This window comes from Scyliorhinus canicula, chromosome 23 (assembly GCF_902713615.1).
Source record: "Scyliorhinus canicula chromosome 23, sScyCan1.1, whole genome shotgun sequence".
Lineage (NCBI taxonomy): Eukaryota > Metazoa > Chordata > Chondrichthyes > Carcharhiniformes > Scyliorhinidae > Scyliorhinus > Scyliorhinus canicula.
The window spans coordinates 24,018,191-24,036,858 of record NC_052168.1 but is presented as its reverse complement, the minus strand read 5'-3'; the positions used below and the strand labels follow the sequence as shown (position 1 = coordinate 24,036,858).

Sequence of the window (18,668 nt, the reverse complement as noted above, 5' to 3'; positions counted from 1 at the left end):
GCAAATTTACTAACCCAACCTTCAACTCCATCATCCAAGTCATTGATAAAAATCACAAATAGCAGAGGACCCAACACTGATCCCTGTGGTACACCGCTGGTAACTGGGCTCCAGGATGAAAATTTTCCATCCACCACCACCCTCTGTCTTCTATGTGATAGCCAGTTACTTATCCAATTGGCCAAATTTCCCTTTATCCCACACTTCCTTACTTTCTGCATGAGCCAACCAAGGGGCTCCTTATCAAATGCCTTACTAAAATCCATGTGTACGACATCAACTACTCTACCTTCATCTATGTACTTAGTTACCTCTTCAAAGAATACAGTTAAACTTGTGAGGCAAGACTTACCCATCACAAATCTGTGCTGACTATCCTGGATTATGCTGTATCTTTCCAAATGATCATAAATCCTATCCCTCAGGACCCTTTCCAATAATTTACCTATGACCGAAGTGAGACTAACCGGCCGATAATTCCCCGGGTTATACCTATTCCCTTTCTTGAACAAGGGGACAACATTCGCCTGTCTCCAGTCTTCTGGCACTATTTCTGTAGACACTGAGGACACAAAGATCAAAGCCAAAGGCTCTGCAATCTCATCCCTCGTCTCACAAAGAATCCTAGGATATATCCCATCAAGCCCAGGGGACTTATCTATCCTCAGGCTTCTCAAAATTTCTAACACATCTTCCTTCCAAATATTTACCTCCTCCAGCCTACCAGCCTGTATCGCACTATCCTCCTCAACAACATGGCCCTTCTCTTTTGTGAACACTGAAGAAAAGTATTCATTTAGGGCCTCTCCTATATCTTCAGACTCCATGCATACGTTCCCACTACTGTCCTTGACCGGCCCTAACTTCACCTTGGTCATTCTTTTATTCCTCACATAAGTGTAAAAAGCCTTGGGGTTTTCCTTGATCCTACCCACCAAGGACTTCTCATGCCCCCTCCTAGCTCTCCTAAGCCCTTTCTTGAGCTCCTTCCCAGCTATCTTGCATCTCTCAAGTGTCCTAACTGAACCTGCTTTTCTCATCCTTACATAAGCCCCCTTCTTCCTCTTGACAAGACATTCAACCTCTTTTGTAAACCATGGTTCCCTCACTCGACCATTTCCTCCCTGCCTGACAGGGACATACATATCAAGGACACGCAGTATTTGCTCTTTGAACAAGCTCCACATCTCAATTGTGCCTATCCCTGACAGTTCCTGTTTCCATCTTATGCTCCCCAATTCTTGCCTAATTGCATCGTAATTTTGAAGAATAAAGGGATTAAGGTGTTCGGGCCGAAAATTGGAGCTGAGTCCAAAAAAGATCAGCCATGATCTCATTGAATGGCGGAGCAGGCTCGAGGGGCCAGATGGCCTATTCCTGCTCGTAGTTCTTATGTTCTTAATTACCCTTCCCCTAGTTATAAGCCTTGCCCTGCCGTATGTTCCTATCCCTCTCCATTTCTATAGTGAAAGTCACCGAATTGAAATGAATGAAAATTGCTTATTGTCACAAGCAGGCTTCAAATGAAGTTACTGTGAAAAGCCCCTAATCGCCATATTCCGGCGCCTGTTCGGGGAGGCTGGTACGGGAATTGAAGCATTCTGCTGGCCTGCCTTGGTCTGCTTTCAAAGCCAGCGATTTAGCCCTGAGCTAAACCAGCCCCTATTGTGGTCACTATCTCCAAAGTGCTCTCCCACAACCAAACCTTGGCCCATTACCCAGTACCAAATCCAATGTGGCCCTGCCTCTTGTCGGTCTATTCACATATTCTGTGAGGAAACCCTCCTGCACACACTGGATAAAAACAGCCCCATCCAAACTATTCGAATTATAGTGGTTCCAATCAATATTTGGAAAGTTAAAGTCACCCATGACAACTACCCTGTGACTACCGCACCTATCCAAAATCTGCATTGCGATCTTTTCCTCCACATCTGTTACTGTTTGTGGGCCTTTGGAAAACTCCAAACAAAGTAACCTCTCCTTTCCTATTTCTAACTTCAGCCCACATTACCTCAGTGGGCAGATCTTCCTCAAACTGCCTTTCTGCAGCCATTATACTGTCCTTGATTAACAATGATACTCCTCCACCTCTTTTACCACCTTCCCTAATCTTACTGAAACATCTAAACCCCGGAACCGTGGAAATGTGCATGATCATGTTTGCGTGCATGTAGTGTGTGTCTGAGCAGATGTGAGAGGGTGTGACTATGATGTGTGTGCATGTATGTGTATGATGATAATTCCTCATCCTGTGCTCTGAGATGCTTTATACTTGGAATCAATATGTATGGTTCAGTTTAGAAAGCTTAAAATGTAGGACACTCCACGAATGTGAGAAAGATGGAAATAAGTTGACGAACGCTTCACTGGAAGGGGGTGGGTGGAGTGGTGACAGCTAGAGGATTTCCAAGATTGACAATCTCAATGTGTCTATCTCTTTCAGCGGAGTGGAGTCACTCCGAAACCTTTGAATCCAGAGTTGGAGTTGCTATTGTCGAGGACTTGAAGAAGCTGCAGTATGCAATCGAAGGCCTCAATACGGTTAGTGGCAGCACCGTACATTTCTGTCTTGTGTTTGAAACTGCAAATTCAGATTCCAAGCCCTAACCACCTGAAGGTTCAACGTGACTGTTCTTTGGTAACCATTCATGGGCACTTTCACCTCACAGAAAACTGGATCTGATTGGCTGACATTCACATTATGAAGAACCAGAGCTTCAAATCTCTTTGCCCTACAACCTTTAATCTACAATTCATTTCTGTATATCTTTTAAAATCTACTCACAAATCAAATGTTGCATCACTTACAGCCCACGGATACACTGGACTATGATATCTGCAGTGGTCAGCACTGCTGCCTCACAGCGCCAGGGACCTGGGTTCGATTCTGGCTTCGGGTGTCTGTCTGTGTGGAGTTTGCACATCCTCCCCGTGTCTGCGTGGGTTTCCTCCGGGTGCTCCAGTTTCCTCCCACAGTCCAAAGGTGTGCAGGTTAGGTGGATTGACCATGATCAATTTGTGGGGTAACAGGGTTGGAATGCAGGAGTGGGCCGAGGTGGAGTGTTCTTTCAGAGGGTCGGTGCAGACTCGATGGGCCGAATGACCTCCTTCTGCACTGTAGCGATTCTATGAAAGTGTGAAAGTTGACGTGGCATTTTGAAGAAATGTGTACAGTATATCATTTTTGATATGTAAATGTGTGCAAGTTCTCCAAATGGGTATTTTAGTTTTATCGAATATAGGTCGAACAGAATGAACACTTTTATACTGTACAGAGGTTGTGAGAAAAGTAAACATCAGGTATAACCTAATGGAAATGTTTCTACCATTTCAGGCGTATTTGGCTTGGAGTTTCTACCTGGCTCCGTTGGTGAGTTCCCCACCCCTATCTACCACCACTTAGTCAATGCAATGGGTCCTGAGGAGTTTCTCTAGGTTAGCCCATATATAGAATTAGAACATAGAACATAGAAAAATACAGCACAGAACAGGCCCTTCGGCCCACGATGTGCCGAACCTTTGTCCTAGATAAATCATAGATTATCATAGAGTTTACAGTGCAGAAGGAGGCCATTCAGCCCATCGAGTCTGCACCAGCTCTTGGAAAGAGCACCCTACCCAAGGTCAACACCTCCACCCTATCCCCATAATCCAGTAACCTCACCCAACACTAAGGGCAATTTTGGAGATTAAGGGCAATTTATCATGGCCAATCCACCTAACCTGCACATCTTTGGACTGTGGGAGGAAACCGGACCACCCGGAGGAAATCCACGCGCACACGGGGAGGATGTGCAGACTCCGCACAGACAGTGACCCAGCCGGGAATCGAACCTGGGACCCTGGAGCTGTGAAGAAATTGTGCTATCCACAATGCTACCATGCTGCCCTTAAGAACAAATTAATCTACACTCTATCATTCTACCGTAATCCATGTACCTATCCAATAGCCGCTTGAAGGTCCCTAATGTTTCCGACTCAACTACTTCTACAGACAGTGCATTCCATGCCCCTACTACTCTCTGGGTAAAGAACCTACCTCTGACATCCCCCTATATCTTCCACCATTCACCTTAAATTTATGTCCCCTTGTAATGGTTTGTCCCACCCGGGAAAAAAGTCTCTGACTGTCTACTCTATCTATTCCCCTGATCATCTTATAAACCTCTATCAAGTCGCCCCTCATCCTTCTCCGTTCTAATGAGAAAAGGCCGAGCATCCTCAACCTTTCCTCGTAAGACCTACTCTCCATTCCAGGCAACATCCTGGTAAATCTCCTTTGTACCTTTTCCAAAGCTTCCACATCCTTCCTAAAATGAGGCGACCAGAACTGCACACAGTACTCCAAATGTGGCCGTACCAAGGTTTTGTACAGCTGCATCATCACCTCACGGCTCATAAATTCAATCCCTCTGCTAATGAACGCTAGCACACCATCGGACTTCTTCACAGCTCTATCCACTTGAGTGGCAACTTTCAAAGATCTATGAACATAGACCCCAAGATCTCTCTGCTCCTCCACATTGCCAAGAACCCTACCGTTAACCCTGTATTCCGCATTCATATTTGTCCTTCCAAAATGGACAACCTCACACTTGTCAGGGTTAAACTCCATCTGCCACTTCTCAGCCCAGCTCTGCATCCTATCTATGTCTCTTTGCAGCCGACAACAGCCCTCCTCACTATCCACAACTCCACCAATCTTCGTATCGTCTGCAAATTTACTGACCCACCCTTCAACTCCCTCATCCAAGTCATTAATGACAATCACAAACAGCAGAGGACCCAGAACTGATCCCTGCGGTACGCCACTGGTAACTGGGCTCCAGGCTGAATATTTGCCATCCACCACCGCTCTCTGACTTCTATTGGTTAGCCAGTTCGTTATCCAATTGGCCAAATTTCCCACTATCCCATGCCTCCTTACTTTCTGCATAAGCCTACCATGGGGAACCTTATCAAATGCCTTACTAAAATCCATGTACACTACATCAATTGCTTTACCTTCATCCACATGCTTGGTCATCTCCTCAAAGAAGTAAATAAGACTTGTAAGTCTTAACAAAAGGAATAAAACTGGAGATGTTAAGATTCAAAACAGAGGTAAAAAAACCAACATAAGTGTACTTTACCTGAATGCTCGTAGTATTCGGAATAAAGTAAATGAGTTGGTGGCACAAATCATCGTAAATGACTATGATTTAGTGGCCATTACTGAAACATGGTTAAAGGATGGTCACGACTGGGAGTTAAATATCCGAGGGTATCAAACTATTCGGAAGGACAGAGTGGATGGTAAGGGAGGTGGTGTTGCTCTGTTATTTAAGGATGACATCAGGGCAATAGTAAGGGATGACATCGGTGCTATGGAGGATAAGGTTGAATCCATTTGGGTGGAAATCAGGAATAGTAAGGCGAAAAAGTCACTGATAGGAGTAGTCTATCGGCCACCAAATAGTAACGAGATGGTGGGGCAGGCAATAAACAAAGAAATAACTGATGCATGTAGAAATGGTACAGCAGTTATCATGGGGGATTTTAATCTACATGTCGATTGGTTTAACCAGGTCGGTCAAGGCAACCGTGAGGAGGAGTTTATAGAATGTATCCGCGATAGTTTCCTAGAACAGTATGTAATGGAACCTACGAGGGAACAAGCGGTCCTAGATCTTGTCCTGTGTAATGAGACAGGATTGATTCATGATCTCATAGTTAGGGATCCTCTCGGAAGGAGCGATCACAATATGGTGGAATTTAAAATACAGATGGAGGGTGAGAAAGTAAAATCAAATACTAGTGTTTTGTGTTTAAACAAAGGAGATTACAAGGGGATGAGAGAAGAACTAGCTAAGGTAGACTGGGAGCTAAGACTTTATGGTGGAACAGTTGAGGAACAGTGGAGAACCTTCCAAGCGATTTTTCACAGTGCTCAGCAAAGGTTTATACCAACAAAAAGGAAGGACGGAAGAAAGAGGGAAAATCGACCGTGGATATCTAAGGAAATAAGGGAGAGTATCAAATTGAAGGAAAAAGCATATAAAGTGGCAAAGATTGCTGGGAGATTAGAGGACTGGGAAATCTTTAGGGGGCAACAGAAAGCTACTAAAAAAGCTATAAAGAAGAGTAAGATAGAGTATGAGAGTAAACTTTCTCAGAATATAAAAACAGACAGTAAAAGTTTTTACAAATATATAAGACAAAAAAGAGTAGCTAAGGTAAATATTGGTCCTTTAGAGGATGAGAAGGGAGTTTTAATAATGGGAAATGAGGAAATGGCTGAGGAACTGAACAGGTTTTTTGGGTCGGTCTTCACAGTGGAAGACACAAATAACATGCCAGCGACTGATAGAAATGAGGCTATGACAGGTGAGGACCTTGAGAGGATTGTTATCACTAAGGAGGGAGTGATGGGCAAGCTAATGGGGCTAAAGGTAGACAAGTCTCCTGGCCCTGATGGAATGCATCCCAGAGTGCTAAAAGAGATGGCTAGGGAAATTACAGATGCACTAGTGATAATTTACCGAAATTCACTAGACTCTGGGGTGGTCCCGGTGGATTGGAAATTAGCAAACGTGACGCCACTGTTTAAAAAAGGAGGTAGGCAGAAAGCAGGAAATGATAGGCCAGTGAGTTTAACTTCGGTAATAGGGAAGATGCTGGAATCTATCATCAAGGAAGAAATTGCGAGGCATCTGGATAGAAATTGTCCCATTGGGCAGACGCAGCATGGGTTCGTTAAAGGCAGGTCATGCCTAACTAATTTAGTGGAATTTTTTGAGGACATTACCAGTGCAGTAGATAACGGGGAGCCGATGGATGTGGTATATCTGGATTTCCAGAAAGCCTTTGACAAGGTGCCACACAAAAGGTTGCTGCATAAGATAAAGATGCATGGCATTAAGGGTAAAGTAGTAGCATGGATAGAGGATTGGTTAATTAATAGAAAGCAAAGAGTTGGGATAAATGGGTGTTTCTCTGGTTGGCAATCAGTAGCTAGTGGTGTCCCTCAGGGATCCGTGTTGGGCCCACAATTGTTCACAATTTACATTGATGATTTGGAGTTGGGGACCAAGGGCAATGTGTCCAAGTTTGCAGATGACACTAAGATGAGTGGTAAAGCGAAAAGTGCAGAGGATACTGGAAGTCTGCAGAGGGATTTGGATAGGTTAAGTGAATGGGCTCAGGTCTGGCAGATGGAATACAATGTTGACAAATGTGAGGTTATCCATTTTGGTAGGAATAACAGCAAACAGGATTATTATTTAAACGATAAAATATTAAAGCATGCCGCTGTTCAGAGAGACTTGGGTGTGCTAGTGCATGAGTCACAGAAGGTTGGTTTACAAGTGCAACAGGTGATTAAGAAGGCAAATGGAATTTTGTCCTTCATTGCTAGAGGGATGGAGTTTAAGACTAGGGAGGTTATGTTGCAATTGTATAAGGTGTTAGTGCGGCCACACCTGGAGTATTGTGTTCAGTTTTGGTCTCCTTACTTGAGAAAGGACGTACTGGCGCTGGAGGGTGTGCAGAGGAGATTCACTAGGTTAATCCCAGAGCTGAAGGGGTTGGATTATGAGGAGAGGTTGAGTAGACTGGGACTGTACTCGTTGGAATTTAGAAGGATGAGGGGGGATCTTATAGAAACATTTAAAATTATGAAGGGAATAGATAGGATAGATGCGGGCAGGTTGTTTCCACTGGCGGGTGACAGCAGAACTAGGGGGCATAGCCTCAAAATAAGGGGAAGTAGATTTAGAACTGAGTTTAGGAGGAACTTCTTCACCCAAAGGGTTGTGAATCTATGGAATTCCTTGCCCAGTGAAGCAGTTGAGGCTCCTTCATTACATGTTTTTAAGGTAAAGATAGATAGTTTTTTGAAGAATAAAGGGATTAAGGGTTATGGTGTTCGGGCCGGAAAGTGGAGCTGAGTCCACAAAAGATCAGCCATGATTAAATGGCGGAGCAGGCTCGAGGGGCCAGATGGCCTACTCCTGCTCCTAGTTCTTAAGTTCTTATGTTCTTATGTAAGGCAAGACCTACCCCTTACAAATCCGTGCTGACTATCCCTAATCAAGCAGTGTCTTTCCAGATGCTCAGAAATCCTATCCCTCAGTACCCTTTCCATTACTTTGCCTACCACCGAAGTAAGACTAACTGGCCTGTAATTCCCAGGGTTATCCCTATTCGCTTTTTTGAACAGGGGCATGACATTCACCACTCTCCAATCCCCTGGTACCACCCCTGTTGACAGTGAGGACGAAAAGATCATTGCCAATGGCTCTGCAATTTCATCTTTTGCTTCCCATAGAATCCTTGGATAGATCACGTCAGGCCCGGGGGACTTGTCTATCCTCAAGTTTTTCAAACTGCCCAACACATCTTTCTTCCTAACAAGTATCTCCTCGAGCTTACCAATCTGTTTCACACTGTCCTCTCCAACAATATGGCCCCTCTCATTTGTAAATACTGAAGAAAAGTACTCGTTCAAGACCTCTCCTATCTCTTCAGACTCAATACACAATCTCCCACTACTGTCCTTGATCGGACCTACCCTCGCTCTAGTCATTCTCATATTTCTCACATATGTGTAAAAGGCCTTGGGGTTTTCCTTGATCCTACCCGCTAAAGATTTTTCATGCCCTCTCTTAGCCCTCCTAATCCCTTTCTTCAGTTCCCTCCTGGCTAACTTGTATCCCTCCAGCGCCCTGTCTGAACCTTGTTTCCTCAGCCTTACATAAGTCTCCTTCTTCCTCTTAACAAGACATTCAACCTCTCTTGTCAACCATGGTTCCCTCACTCGACCATCTCTTCGCTGCCTGACAGGGACATACATATCAAAAACGCGCAGTACCTGTTCCTTGAACAAGTTCCACATTTCACTTCTGTCCTTCCCTGACAGCCTATGTTCCCAACTTCTGCACTTCAATTCCTGTCTGACAGCATTGTATTTACCCTTCCCCCAATTGTAAACCTTGCCCTGTTGCTCGCACCTATCCCTCTCCATTACTAAAGTGAAAGTCACAGAATTGTGGTCACTATCTCCAAAATGCTCCCCCACGGGGAGAATGTGCAAACTCCACACGGACCGTGACCCAGAGCCGGGATCGAACCTGGGACCTCAGCGCCTGGAGGCGGTTGTGCTAACCACTAGGCCACCGTGCTGCCCAAAAATCTTCACTTTTAATTACGCTTTCCCTTTGTAGTTTGCATTTGAAATTCAGACCTGCTATTCCAAATACTTTTAAACAAAGCTTCCATGCCAGTTCTAACAGCGAATATATTCCAGGATTTTACACCACGATTTTTCTTGTCCTAACTGCTTTTACTCAAACTCCAAGATCCAGCCACCGATTTCCATAGCTATTTCAACTCATGTTCCACAGGCTGTAGTTTTCAAACCTGTAAATAACTTTAGATATCTTTTGCGTGTTTCACCCTTTTTCTCAGCTCGGTTTATCTTTACTGAACAGTGCTCTTGTTCTCGTACCTTTATCCTCGGACTTCTTGGAATATTCTCTTCATTTCTCTGGTTTCCTTTACTGAAGGCTCTTTAGATCTCTGCACTAGGTTTCTTCACCATTTCTCCATGGTATGGCTTTTCTTCTAGCTGAAAGAGATGTTCTCTCTCTAGCCTTCAAAACCTTCTTCTAGCAGAGCTGTGTGAACTGCCTTCTCTCTCACTAGCTATCTCTAAATGGATTTATTTTTAATTAATTCATGGGTATTGCAGACTGTGCGAGCATTTATTGCCCCTCCCTAATTACCCTTGAGGAGACAGTTAAGAGTCAACCATAATCCTGTTGGTCTGGTGTCACACGTAGGCCAGACCAGGTAAAGACAGCAGATTTCCTTCCCTAAAGGACATTAGTGAACCAAATGGGTTTTCACATAATCAACATCATTAGACATTTAATTCCAGATTTTTATTGAATTCAAATTTCACCATCTGCAGTGGTGGGATTTGAACATGGATCCCCAGAGCATTACTCTGAGTCTCTGGTTTACTAGTCCATTACAATACCGCGATGCCAGCGCCTCCCCGGGGGCTAAATTCAAACTTAAAAGCTTCTCTACCTTACAAAGTCCCAGTGGCTAAGCAGCTCCCATACACTTTTATTTTTTCTTCACACCATAGCCCTCTCTAAGCACAATAAAAACACAGTTCGAACTTAACCAACCTCCACACATACAAACAACTTTGTCCAGCATGAATCCAACCCTTCCAGGCACAGAAACATTGAGATAAACTCACTTAAAACTATACCTTATTTCTAATGTTTACCAGAGGCGGCATGGTGGTGCAGTGGTTAGCCCTAGCAAAATTGAAGTTAATCGGAGTCAGGAGGAAAACTCTAAATCAGCTCAGTTCTTACCTAGCAGAAATAATTTGGTTCCAGTTCTTGGAGGTTAATCAGGGCTACCCTGACTTCCGGTGGCGGCTATAAAGGAGTAGGTAGCACATTTGGTGGCTCCCGCTCGGGTCCGACCTTTGGACATTTTCCCCCGTTTTTTTATCGGATTTGATTTGATAAATTGATGGTGGACGCAATTGTGACGTGGATTCCTACAACAGTGCATGGAGAGGAGGACCAGAAGTGCTCGCAAAGGAAGAAATAGGTGAACAGAGAAGACTTGGGCTGAAGCTGCAGCGGGAGTGAGCATGACGGACGACCGGGGTTCTGGCTTGATGAACCAGCGGTCAACAGAGCAGCTGATGCAATATATCCAGGAGGGCTTTGCCAAGCAGAAGCAGGACTGCTTGGACCCAATTAAGGAATCGATTGCGCGGCTGGAACTTAGACTGGATGCTCAAGACCGGGCGATCCAGAAAGTGGAGAAGGCGCTGACTGAGCAGGAGGAACATCAAACAGCAGTGGAGCTGGATATGGGGATGCTGAGAGACCAGCAGAAAAGGCTCCTGTTGAAGGTGGAGGACCTACAGAATAGGTCCCACCGGCAGAACTTGAGAATTGTTGGTCTCCCGGAGGAGTCCGAAGGAACGGACGAAGGGGAATACATAGCGGGCATGTTCAAGAAGTTAATGGGGGATGGGACGTTCCCCCGGCCCTTGGAGGTGAACAGGGATCACAGAGCGCTTGCAAAGAAGCCATGTGTGCCCCCCCCCCCCCACCCCGAGGGCAATCGTGGTGAGATTCCACAGGCATCTGGACAAGGAGCATATTTTATGGATGGCCAGGCAGACGTGGAGCTGTAAATGGGAGAACAGCATCCTGCACATCTACCAGGATCTGAGTGCGGATAATGCCAGGAGAAGAGCAGGGTTTAACCAGATAAAATCGACCCTTTTCAAGAAAAAGGTTAAGTTTGGACTGCTGTATTCCGCCCGTCTTTGGGTCACGTATGAGGAGCAACATTTTTATTTTGAGTCGCCCGAGGAAGCGATGGACTTCGCCAGAAGGAAAGGGCTGGTGACGGACTGAGAGCTTTGAACTTTGCTGCAACACTCATGTTTAAAAAAAATAATCTTGTTTTTCGAACGTTATTTGTAATGCCTTCTGTATTGATTTGGGGCCTGTTACAGAACTGTGTGAGTTAAAGTTTGCATTAGCACCGATGGGGAATGGAGGTGTGAATGTTTGATGTTGGATCTTCTGTTCGATTTATTTTTTGTGTGTTTCTTTCAGGCAATTGTGTTGGGACTGTTTTTCTTTTGCATATGTGTATCAGGGGAGGGGGGGAGGGAACAATAGGTGGGAAAATGTCTGGCGCCATGGGCGGGGCCACCCAGCTAGCCGGGCGGGCTAGCTCACTGAAGCACAGTGGGGGTGAGCAGATGTTATGTTTGCTGTTACTAGGGGGGGAGGGAGGAAATGTTCTGCTGACGAGGAGGGACTTTTGCTGTGGGACAGAAAGGAGGTCAAGGATGGAGGCTGCCTGTGGGCAGGCGGCGGATGTGTGGGGCATGGGCTGGAGACTGGCCCAAGAAAGGTTCTGGCTGATCGGCGGGGGTGGGGCAATAAGCCCCCCAACCAGGCTGATCACATGGAACGTAAGGGGGCTAAATGGGTCAGTTAAGAGGGCATGCGTGTTTGCGCATTTGAGGGGACAGAAGGCGGATGTGGTAATGTTACAGAAGACGCACCTTAGAGTAACTGATCAGATTGGATTAAGGAAGGGATGGGTCGGACAGGTTTTTCACTTGGGACTGGACTCTAATACTAGAGGGGACTCTAATACTAGAGGGGTCACGATCCTGATCAACAAACGAGTGTCATTCGAGGCGGGAAGAATAGTTGCGGATGTGGGAGACCGTTACATTATGGTTAGTGGGAAGCTGGAGGGGCGGCTAGAGATACTCGTGAATGTGTATGTGCTAAATTGGGATGATGTGGAGTTTATAAAGAGGATGCTGGGGAAGATCCCGGACCTGGATTTGCACAAGTTGGTCATGGGGGGACTTTAACGTAGTCATTGACCCAGGGCTAGGGTATTGACCCAGGGTAGTGGGCATTGGGTATTCGGCGATCACAATCTCAGATCATGCCCCGCCCGCACTGGGTTGACCTACAGGTGAGCAAGGAGGATGGCCAACGCCCGCACTGGAGACTGGGCGTGGGACTTTTAGCTGATGAGGAGATGTGTGGGCGGCTGAGGAAATGTATTCAGAACTACCTGGAAGTTAACGACACGGGGGAAGTTTCGGCGGCAGTGGTCTGGGAGGCATTGAAGGCGGTGGTTAGATGTGAGCTGATCTCGATAGGGGCCCACAGGGAAAAGGCAGACAGAATAGAGACAGACCAACTGATAAAGGAGATACTGCAGGTCGACAGGAGGTATGCGGAGACCCCAGATGTAGGGCTTCCCAGGGAGCGACGGAGGCTACAGGTGGAGTTTGCTTGTTAACTACAGGGAAGGCGGTGGAGCAGCTGAGAAAGGCGAGGGGGGCAATTTATGAATACGGAGAGAAGGCCAGCAGAATGCTTGCGGGGCAGCTTAGAAAGCGGGAGGCAGCTATGGAGATTGGGAAAGTATGGGACGGGGACGGGAACCTGGTTGGAGATTCAGCAGGGGTTAATAAGGCGTTTAAGGAGTTTTACGGTAGGCTGTATGAATTGGAACCCCCAGCTGGGCCGGAGGGGATGAGGCAATCTTTAGGGGGGCTGAATTTCCCGAAGGTGGACGAGGGGTTGATAGAAGGGCGGGGGGCCCCGATTGATTGGAGGAAATAGCAGATGGTCTGATGCCTGGGCCGGACGGGTGCCCAGTGGAGTTTTATAAAAAGTTCTCTGGGATATTGGGGTCGCTGCTGACGAGGACATTTAATGAGGAAAGGGAGAGAGGGGGGCTTCCCCCGATGGTGTCACAGGCCACTATCTCACTGATCCTTAAATGGGATAAGGACCCAGAGTTATGCGGGTCCAACAGACCGATCTCCCTACTAAATGTAGACGCCAAACTGTTGGCCAAAATCTTGTTCTCTCGGATCGAAGACTGCGTTCCGGACGTGATTGGGGAGGACCAGACGGATTTTGTTCAGGGTAGGCAGTTGGCGGCCAACGTAAGAAGGTTGTTAAATGTGATCATGGTGCCCCCAGAGAGTAGGGACGTGGAGGTAGTGGTCGCAATGGACGCAGAGAAGGAATTTGATTGGGTGGAATGGGAATATCTATGGAAGGTACTAGGGCGGTTTGGATTTGGATGGGGCTTCATTGACTGGGTCAGACTGGTGTATCAGGCCCCCATGGCGAGCACACGGACGAACAGGTCAATATACGACTATTTCAGGCTGCACCGGGGGATGAGACAGGGGTGCCCCCCTCTCCCCACTGCTGTTTGCGCTGACCATAGAGCCTCAAGGGGCTGGAAAGGACTGGTCCGGGGGAAGTGGAACGTAGGGTCTCGCAGATGACCTGCTCCTATATGTTTCAGACCCACTAGAAGGGATGGAAGAAATTCTGAGGATTCTGGTGGAATTTGGCCGGTTTTTGGTTATAAATTGAACATGAGGAAAAGTGAGATGTTCGTGATCCAGGCAAGGGGGCAGGAGAGGCGATTGGGGGAGCTGCCATTTAGGGTGGTAGGGTGGTCGGCATCCAGGTGGCGCTGGAATGGGAACGGCTACCATATTTAAATCTGGCCCGACTAGTAGACCAAATGAAGGAAAATTTCCGAAGGTGGGACATGCTCTCGTTTTCACTAGCTGGGAGGGTGCAGACAGTGAAAATGACGGTGCTCCCGAGATTCCTGTTGTGTTTCAGTGTCTCCCCATCTTTATTCCGCGGTCGTTCTTTAAACAGGTCAGTAAGGTAATCACTGGCTTTGTCTGGGCAGGTAAGACCCCGCGAGTAAAAAAGGGGATGCTGGAGCGGAGACGGGGGGAGGACGGGCTGGCGCTGTCGAACTTTAGTAATTATTATTGGGCGGCGAATACAGCCATTATCAGGAAGAGGGCAGTGATTGGTGTGGCAGCGAGTGGAGGCGGCATCATGCAAGGGGACTAGTTTGGGGGCATTGGTAAAGGTACCTCTGCCATTTCTGCCAGCACAGTACTCTGCCAGCCCCATGGTGGTAGCAGCCCTGAGAGTCTGGGGGCAATGGAGGAGGCATGTGGGAGCGGAGGGAGCATCGGTCTGGTCTCCAATCTGTAATAATCACCAGTTTGCCCTGGGTAGGCTGGATGGAGGGTTCCGGAGATGGCAGAGAGCAGGGATTGAGAGGATGGGAGATATGTTTATAGAAGGGGAGCTTTCCAGCTTGGGGGAACTGGAGGTGAAATTCGAACTGACGGGAGGAAATGAATTTAGGTAGCTACAGGCGCGGGACTTCCTACGCAGGCAGGTCTCAACCTTCCCGCTCCTACCAAGGGGGATACAGGACAGGGTATCCTGTGGGTGGGAGAAGGGAGGGTCTCTAACATTTACAAGGAACTCAAGGGGTCAGAGGACACGCAGACTGAGGAGTTGAAGCGTAAGTGGGAGGAGGAGCTGGGAGGAGAGATAGAGGATGGTCTCTGGGCAAACGCGTTGAGTAGTCAACACGTCCGCAACATGTGCCAGGCTCAGCCTGATACAGTTTAAGGTCGTTCACCGGGCCCACATGACAGTGGCCCAGATGAGCAGGTTCTTTGGGGTGGAAGACAGGTGTGCAAAATGTGCGGGAGGATCAACGAACCATGTCCACATGTTCTAGACATGCCTGAAGCTTAGGGGATTCTGGCAGGGGTTTGCAGATGTCATGTCCACGGTGTTAAAAACAAGGGTGGCGCTGAGTCCGGAGGTGGCGATTTTCGGGGTGTCGGAAGACCCAGGAATCCAGGAGGAGAAAGAGGCAGACGTTCTGGCCTTTGCTTCCCTGGTAGCCCGGAGACAGATACTATTAGCTTGGAGGGACTCAAAGCCCCCGAAGTTGGAGATCTGGCTATCGGACATAACTAGCTTTCTCTGTCTGGAGAAAATCAAGTTCGCCTTGAGAGGGTCAATGTTAGGGTTCGTCCGGAGGTGGCAGCCGTTCGTCGACTTCTTCGCGAAAAATTAACCGTCAGCAGAAAGGGGGGAGGGGCGGTTTAGGTTTAGTTTAGTTTACAGTAGGATGTTAGTAAAGGTGGGACCTGTGAGGGAGGAAGACGGCTTTTGCACTATGTTTATATTTGCGCGTGCATTGTTTCTTCTGTTGTTATAAAACCATAAATACCTCAATAAATTGTTTATAAAAAAGAAAAATCAGGACTACCCCTCCTCGTTTTCCATCCTGGCTGACTTTTCCAAATGTTGTGTACTCTGCACCATTTATCTCCCAACATGGATCATCTTCTAACCATGTCCCTGTAAATGTAATTAAATCTAAACCTATTTATCTCTATTTGTGCCATTAATTCTTTTACCTTACTGCAGATGCTTTGCACATTCAGGTTAAGAACTTTCAGGTGTTTTTTTTACTATCAGGGAGCATAGATTTAAGGTCAGGGGCAGGAGGTTTAGAGGGGATGTGAGGAAGACCTTTTTCACCCAGAGAGTGATGGGAGTCTGGAACTCGCTATCTGAAAGGGTGGTGGAGGCAGAGACCCTCATAATATTTAAGAAACATTTAGATGTGCACTTGCAATGCCAATGTATACAAGCCATTGGGCCAAGTGCTGGAAAATGGGGTTAGAATAGTTTGGTGGTTATTTTTGACTGGTGCAGATGCAATGGGCCGAAGGGCCTTTTCAGTGCTGTCGATCTCTGTGACTCTATGATTCCCCGCATGGACCTTATTTGCTGATGCACTGTTAAACTTTCCGTCCCTTCCTGATACACATTGCCTCTGATTACTCACATCACTGCACTGTTCTATTGCCTCAATTTTTCTCTTTAGGTATCTAAATCATCCTTCACCCTACCTGGACAACATATAGATTTCAGCTGATAAGTGGCAAATAACAATCGCAGGACAGTATTCTCTCCAATAAGAGAGAATAACCATCTTTTCACATTCAGCGACATTAGAATTGTTGAATCCCACCATCAAATCCCAGGGCTGGACCAGCCATGTAAATACTGTAGCTACCAGAGCAAGTCAAAGGCTAGGTCTTCTGCAGTGAGTAACTCATCTGACTCCCCAAAACCAGTTCACTATGTGCAAAACACAAGTCAGGAGTGCGACGGAACTTGGAAATATACCACCGTTCATTCACTGTCATTGGGTCAAAATCCTGGAACTCCCTCCCTGCCAACACTGTGGATGTATCACCACTACATAAACTGCAATAGTTCAAGAAGATGGCTCATCACCACCTTCCGAAGGTGAACTAGGAATAGGCTACAATGCTGGCCTTGCAAACGATGCCCCCATCCTAAGAATGAATAATAAAAATCATGGTCTAGGATTATATTTTTATAAATCGTTTCATGGATGTTGTTGGCTAGGCCACCGGCTGTGGCCCATCCCTAATTGCCCCCTTGAGAAAGCGGTGGCGAACCTTATTCACGAACCGCTGCAGTCCGTACGGTGTAGATGCACCCATAGTGCTCTCAGGATGAATGAAGAGTGAACATTGAGTTAAGATGCCAGATATCAAACCCTGAGGCTGAGTTGACAAAGCCATGGACAAGAGGCGGCAAAACCAAATCATCTGTAGCGCTGTATTTTGTGTCACGCACTCAGGCTGGTGTTGCTAATTTTCGGGCTACAGCATTTCTATGCGTCTCAGTGACATTGATCAAGTTTGCAAGCTTTACTGTTGTGGTTTATGATGTCCACGACACTGCTTTTCAAACACACACATGCATTTGTCACTGATAGAGCTGGCAGTACCTTGGAGTGATTGTAAGACCCTGGCTTTATCTGGGAGTCCAGATAATGTGACTCAAGGATATCAGAGTGCTGAAGGATGTTATAGGATACGGAGGGACATAGATAAGCTGCAGAGCTGGGCTGAGAGGTGGCAGATGGAGTTTAATGCGGAAAAGTGTGAGGTGGTTCACTTTGGAAGGAGTAACAGGAATGCAGAGTACTGGGCTAATGGCAAGATTCTTGGTAGTGTAGATGAACAGAGAGATCTCGGCATCCAGGTACATAAATCCCTGAAAGTTGCCACCCAGGTTAATAGGGCTGTTAAGAAGGCATATGGTGTGCTAGCCTTTATCAGTAGGGGGATTGAGTTTCGGAGCCACAAGGTCATGCTGCAGCTGTACAAAACTCTGGTGCGGCCGCTCCTGGAGTACTGCGTGCAGTTTTGGTCACCACATTATAGGAAGGATGTGGAAGCTTTGGAAAGGGTTCAGAGGAGATTTACTAGGATGTTGCCTGGTATGGAGGGAAGGTCTTACGAGGAAAGGCTCAGGGACTTGAGGTTGTTTTTGTTAGAGAGGAGAAGGCTGAGAGGTGACTTAATAGAGACATATAAGATAGTCAGAGGGTTAGATAGGGTGGACAGTGAGAGTCTCTTTCCTCGGATGGTGATGACCAAACGAGGGGACGTAGCTTTAAATTGAGGGGTGGTAGATATAGGACAGGTGTCAGAGGCAGTTTCTTTACTCAGAGAGTAGTAGGGGTGTGGAACGCCCTGTCTGCAACAGTAGTAGACTCGCCAACTTTAAGGGCATTTAAGTGGTCGCTGGATAGACATATGGATGAAAATGGAATAGTGTAGGTCAGATAGGCTTCAGATGGGTTCACAGGTCGGCGCAACATCGAGGGCCGAAGGGCCCGTACTGCGCTGTAATGTTCTATGATCTAGAGTCAGGAGATAAGATTTACAGCCTTGAGATAACCTCGTCCTTTGGGGTTTTTTTTTTTAGATGTCGTATGATCTGGACAGTTTTGTTGAGGGATTTCTAGTTAACGACACAGGAAGTGCAGGGTTAGGGGGCTACAATTGATCTTTAGCGCCTTTCGGTTCATGTGGGGAGGATAGGACAGTGGGTGGAATTTAATTTAGGCCCTCGCAGTGGGAGAAATGGTAGCTGAACCCATTTCATCGCAGGAGAAGCTGTGCATCAGTCTCCTGGTGGCGGGGAAATCTCCGATTAAGTTGGGTGTGGGAATGGGCCCATGCGGCAATCTCATCTGCTTCGGTCAGGATTTCAATTAGGCTCATCAGTGGGGATGCTGACGCCAATTAGCTTAGAGTGGTGAGGTTAACTGGGAGTCACATGGCTTTCCCGTGCCTCCCAACCAGGGGGCACCATCATTGTCAGGCACTCTGCGCCCAATCAAGGGACCTG

At 46.8% G+C, this 18,668-nt stretch overlaps 1 protein-coding gene across 8 annotated transcripts in view; it reads left to right on the top strand.

Moving 5' to 3' along the window:
- Positions 1-18,668, top strand: part of LOC119956443 (ankyrin repeat and fibronectin type-III domain-containing protein 1-like) — a 320,281-nt gene that overhangs the window by 238,605 nt on the left and 63,008 nt on the right. For all 8 annotated transcript variants that reach the window (XM_038783684.1, XM_038783685.1, XM_038783680.1 and 5 more), the window contains one exon: positions 2,447-2,544. In XM_038783684.1, coding sequence (XP_038639612.1) covers positions 2,447-2,544 — 98 coding nt within the window. The remainder of the gene's footprint in view (positions 1-2,446; positions 2,545-18,668) is intronic.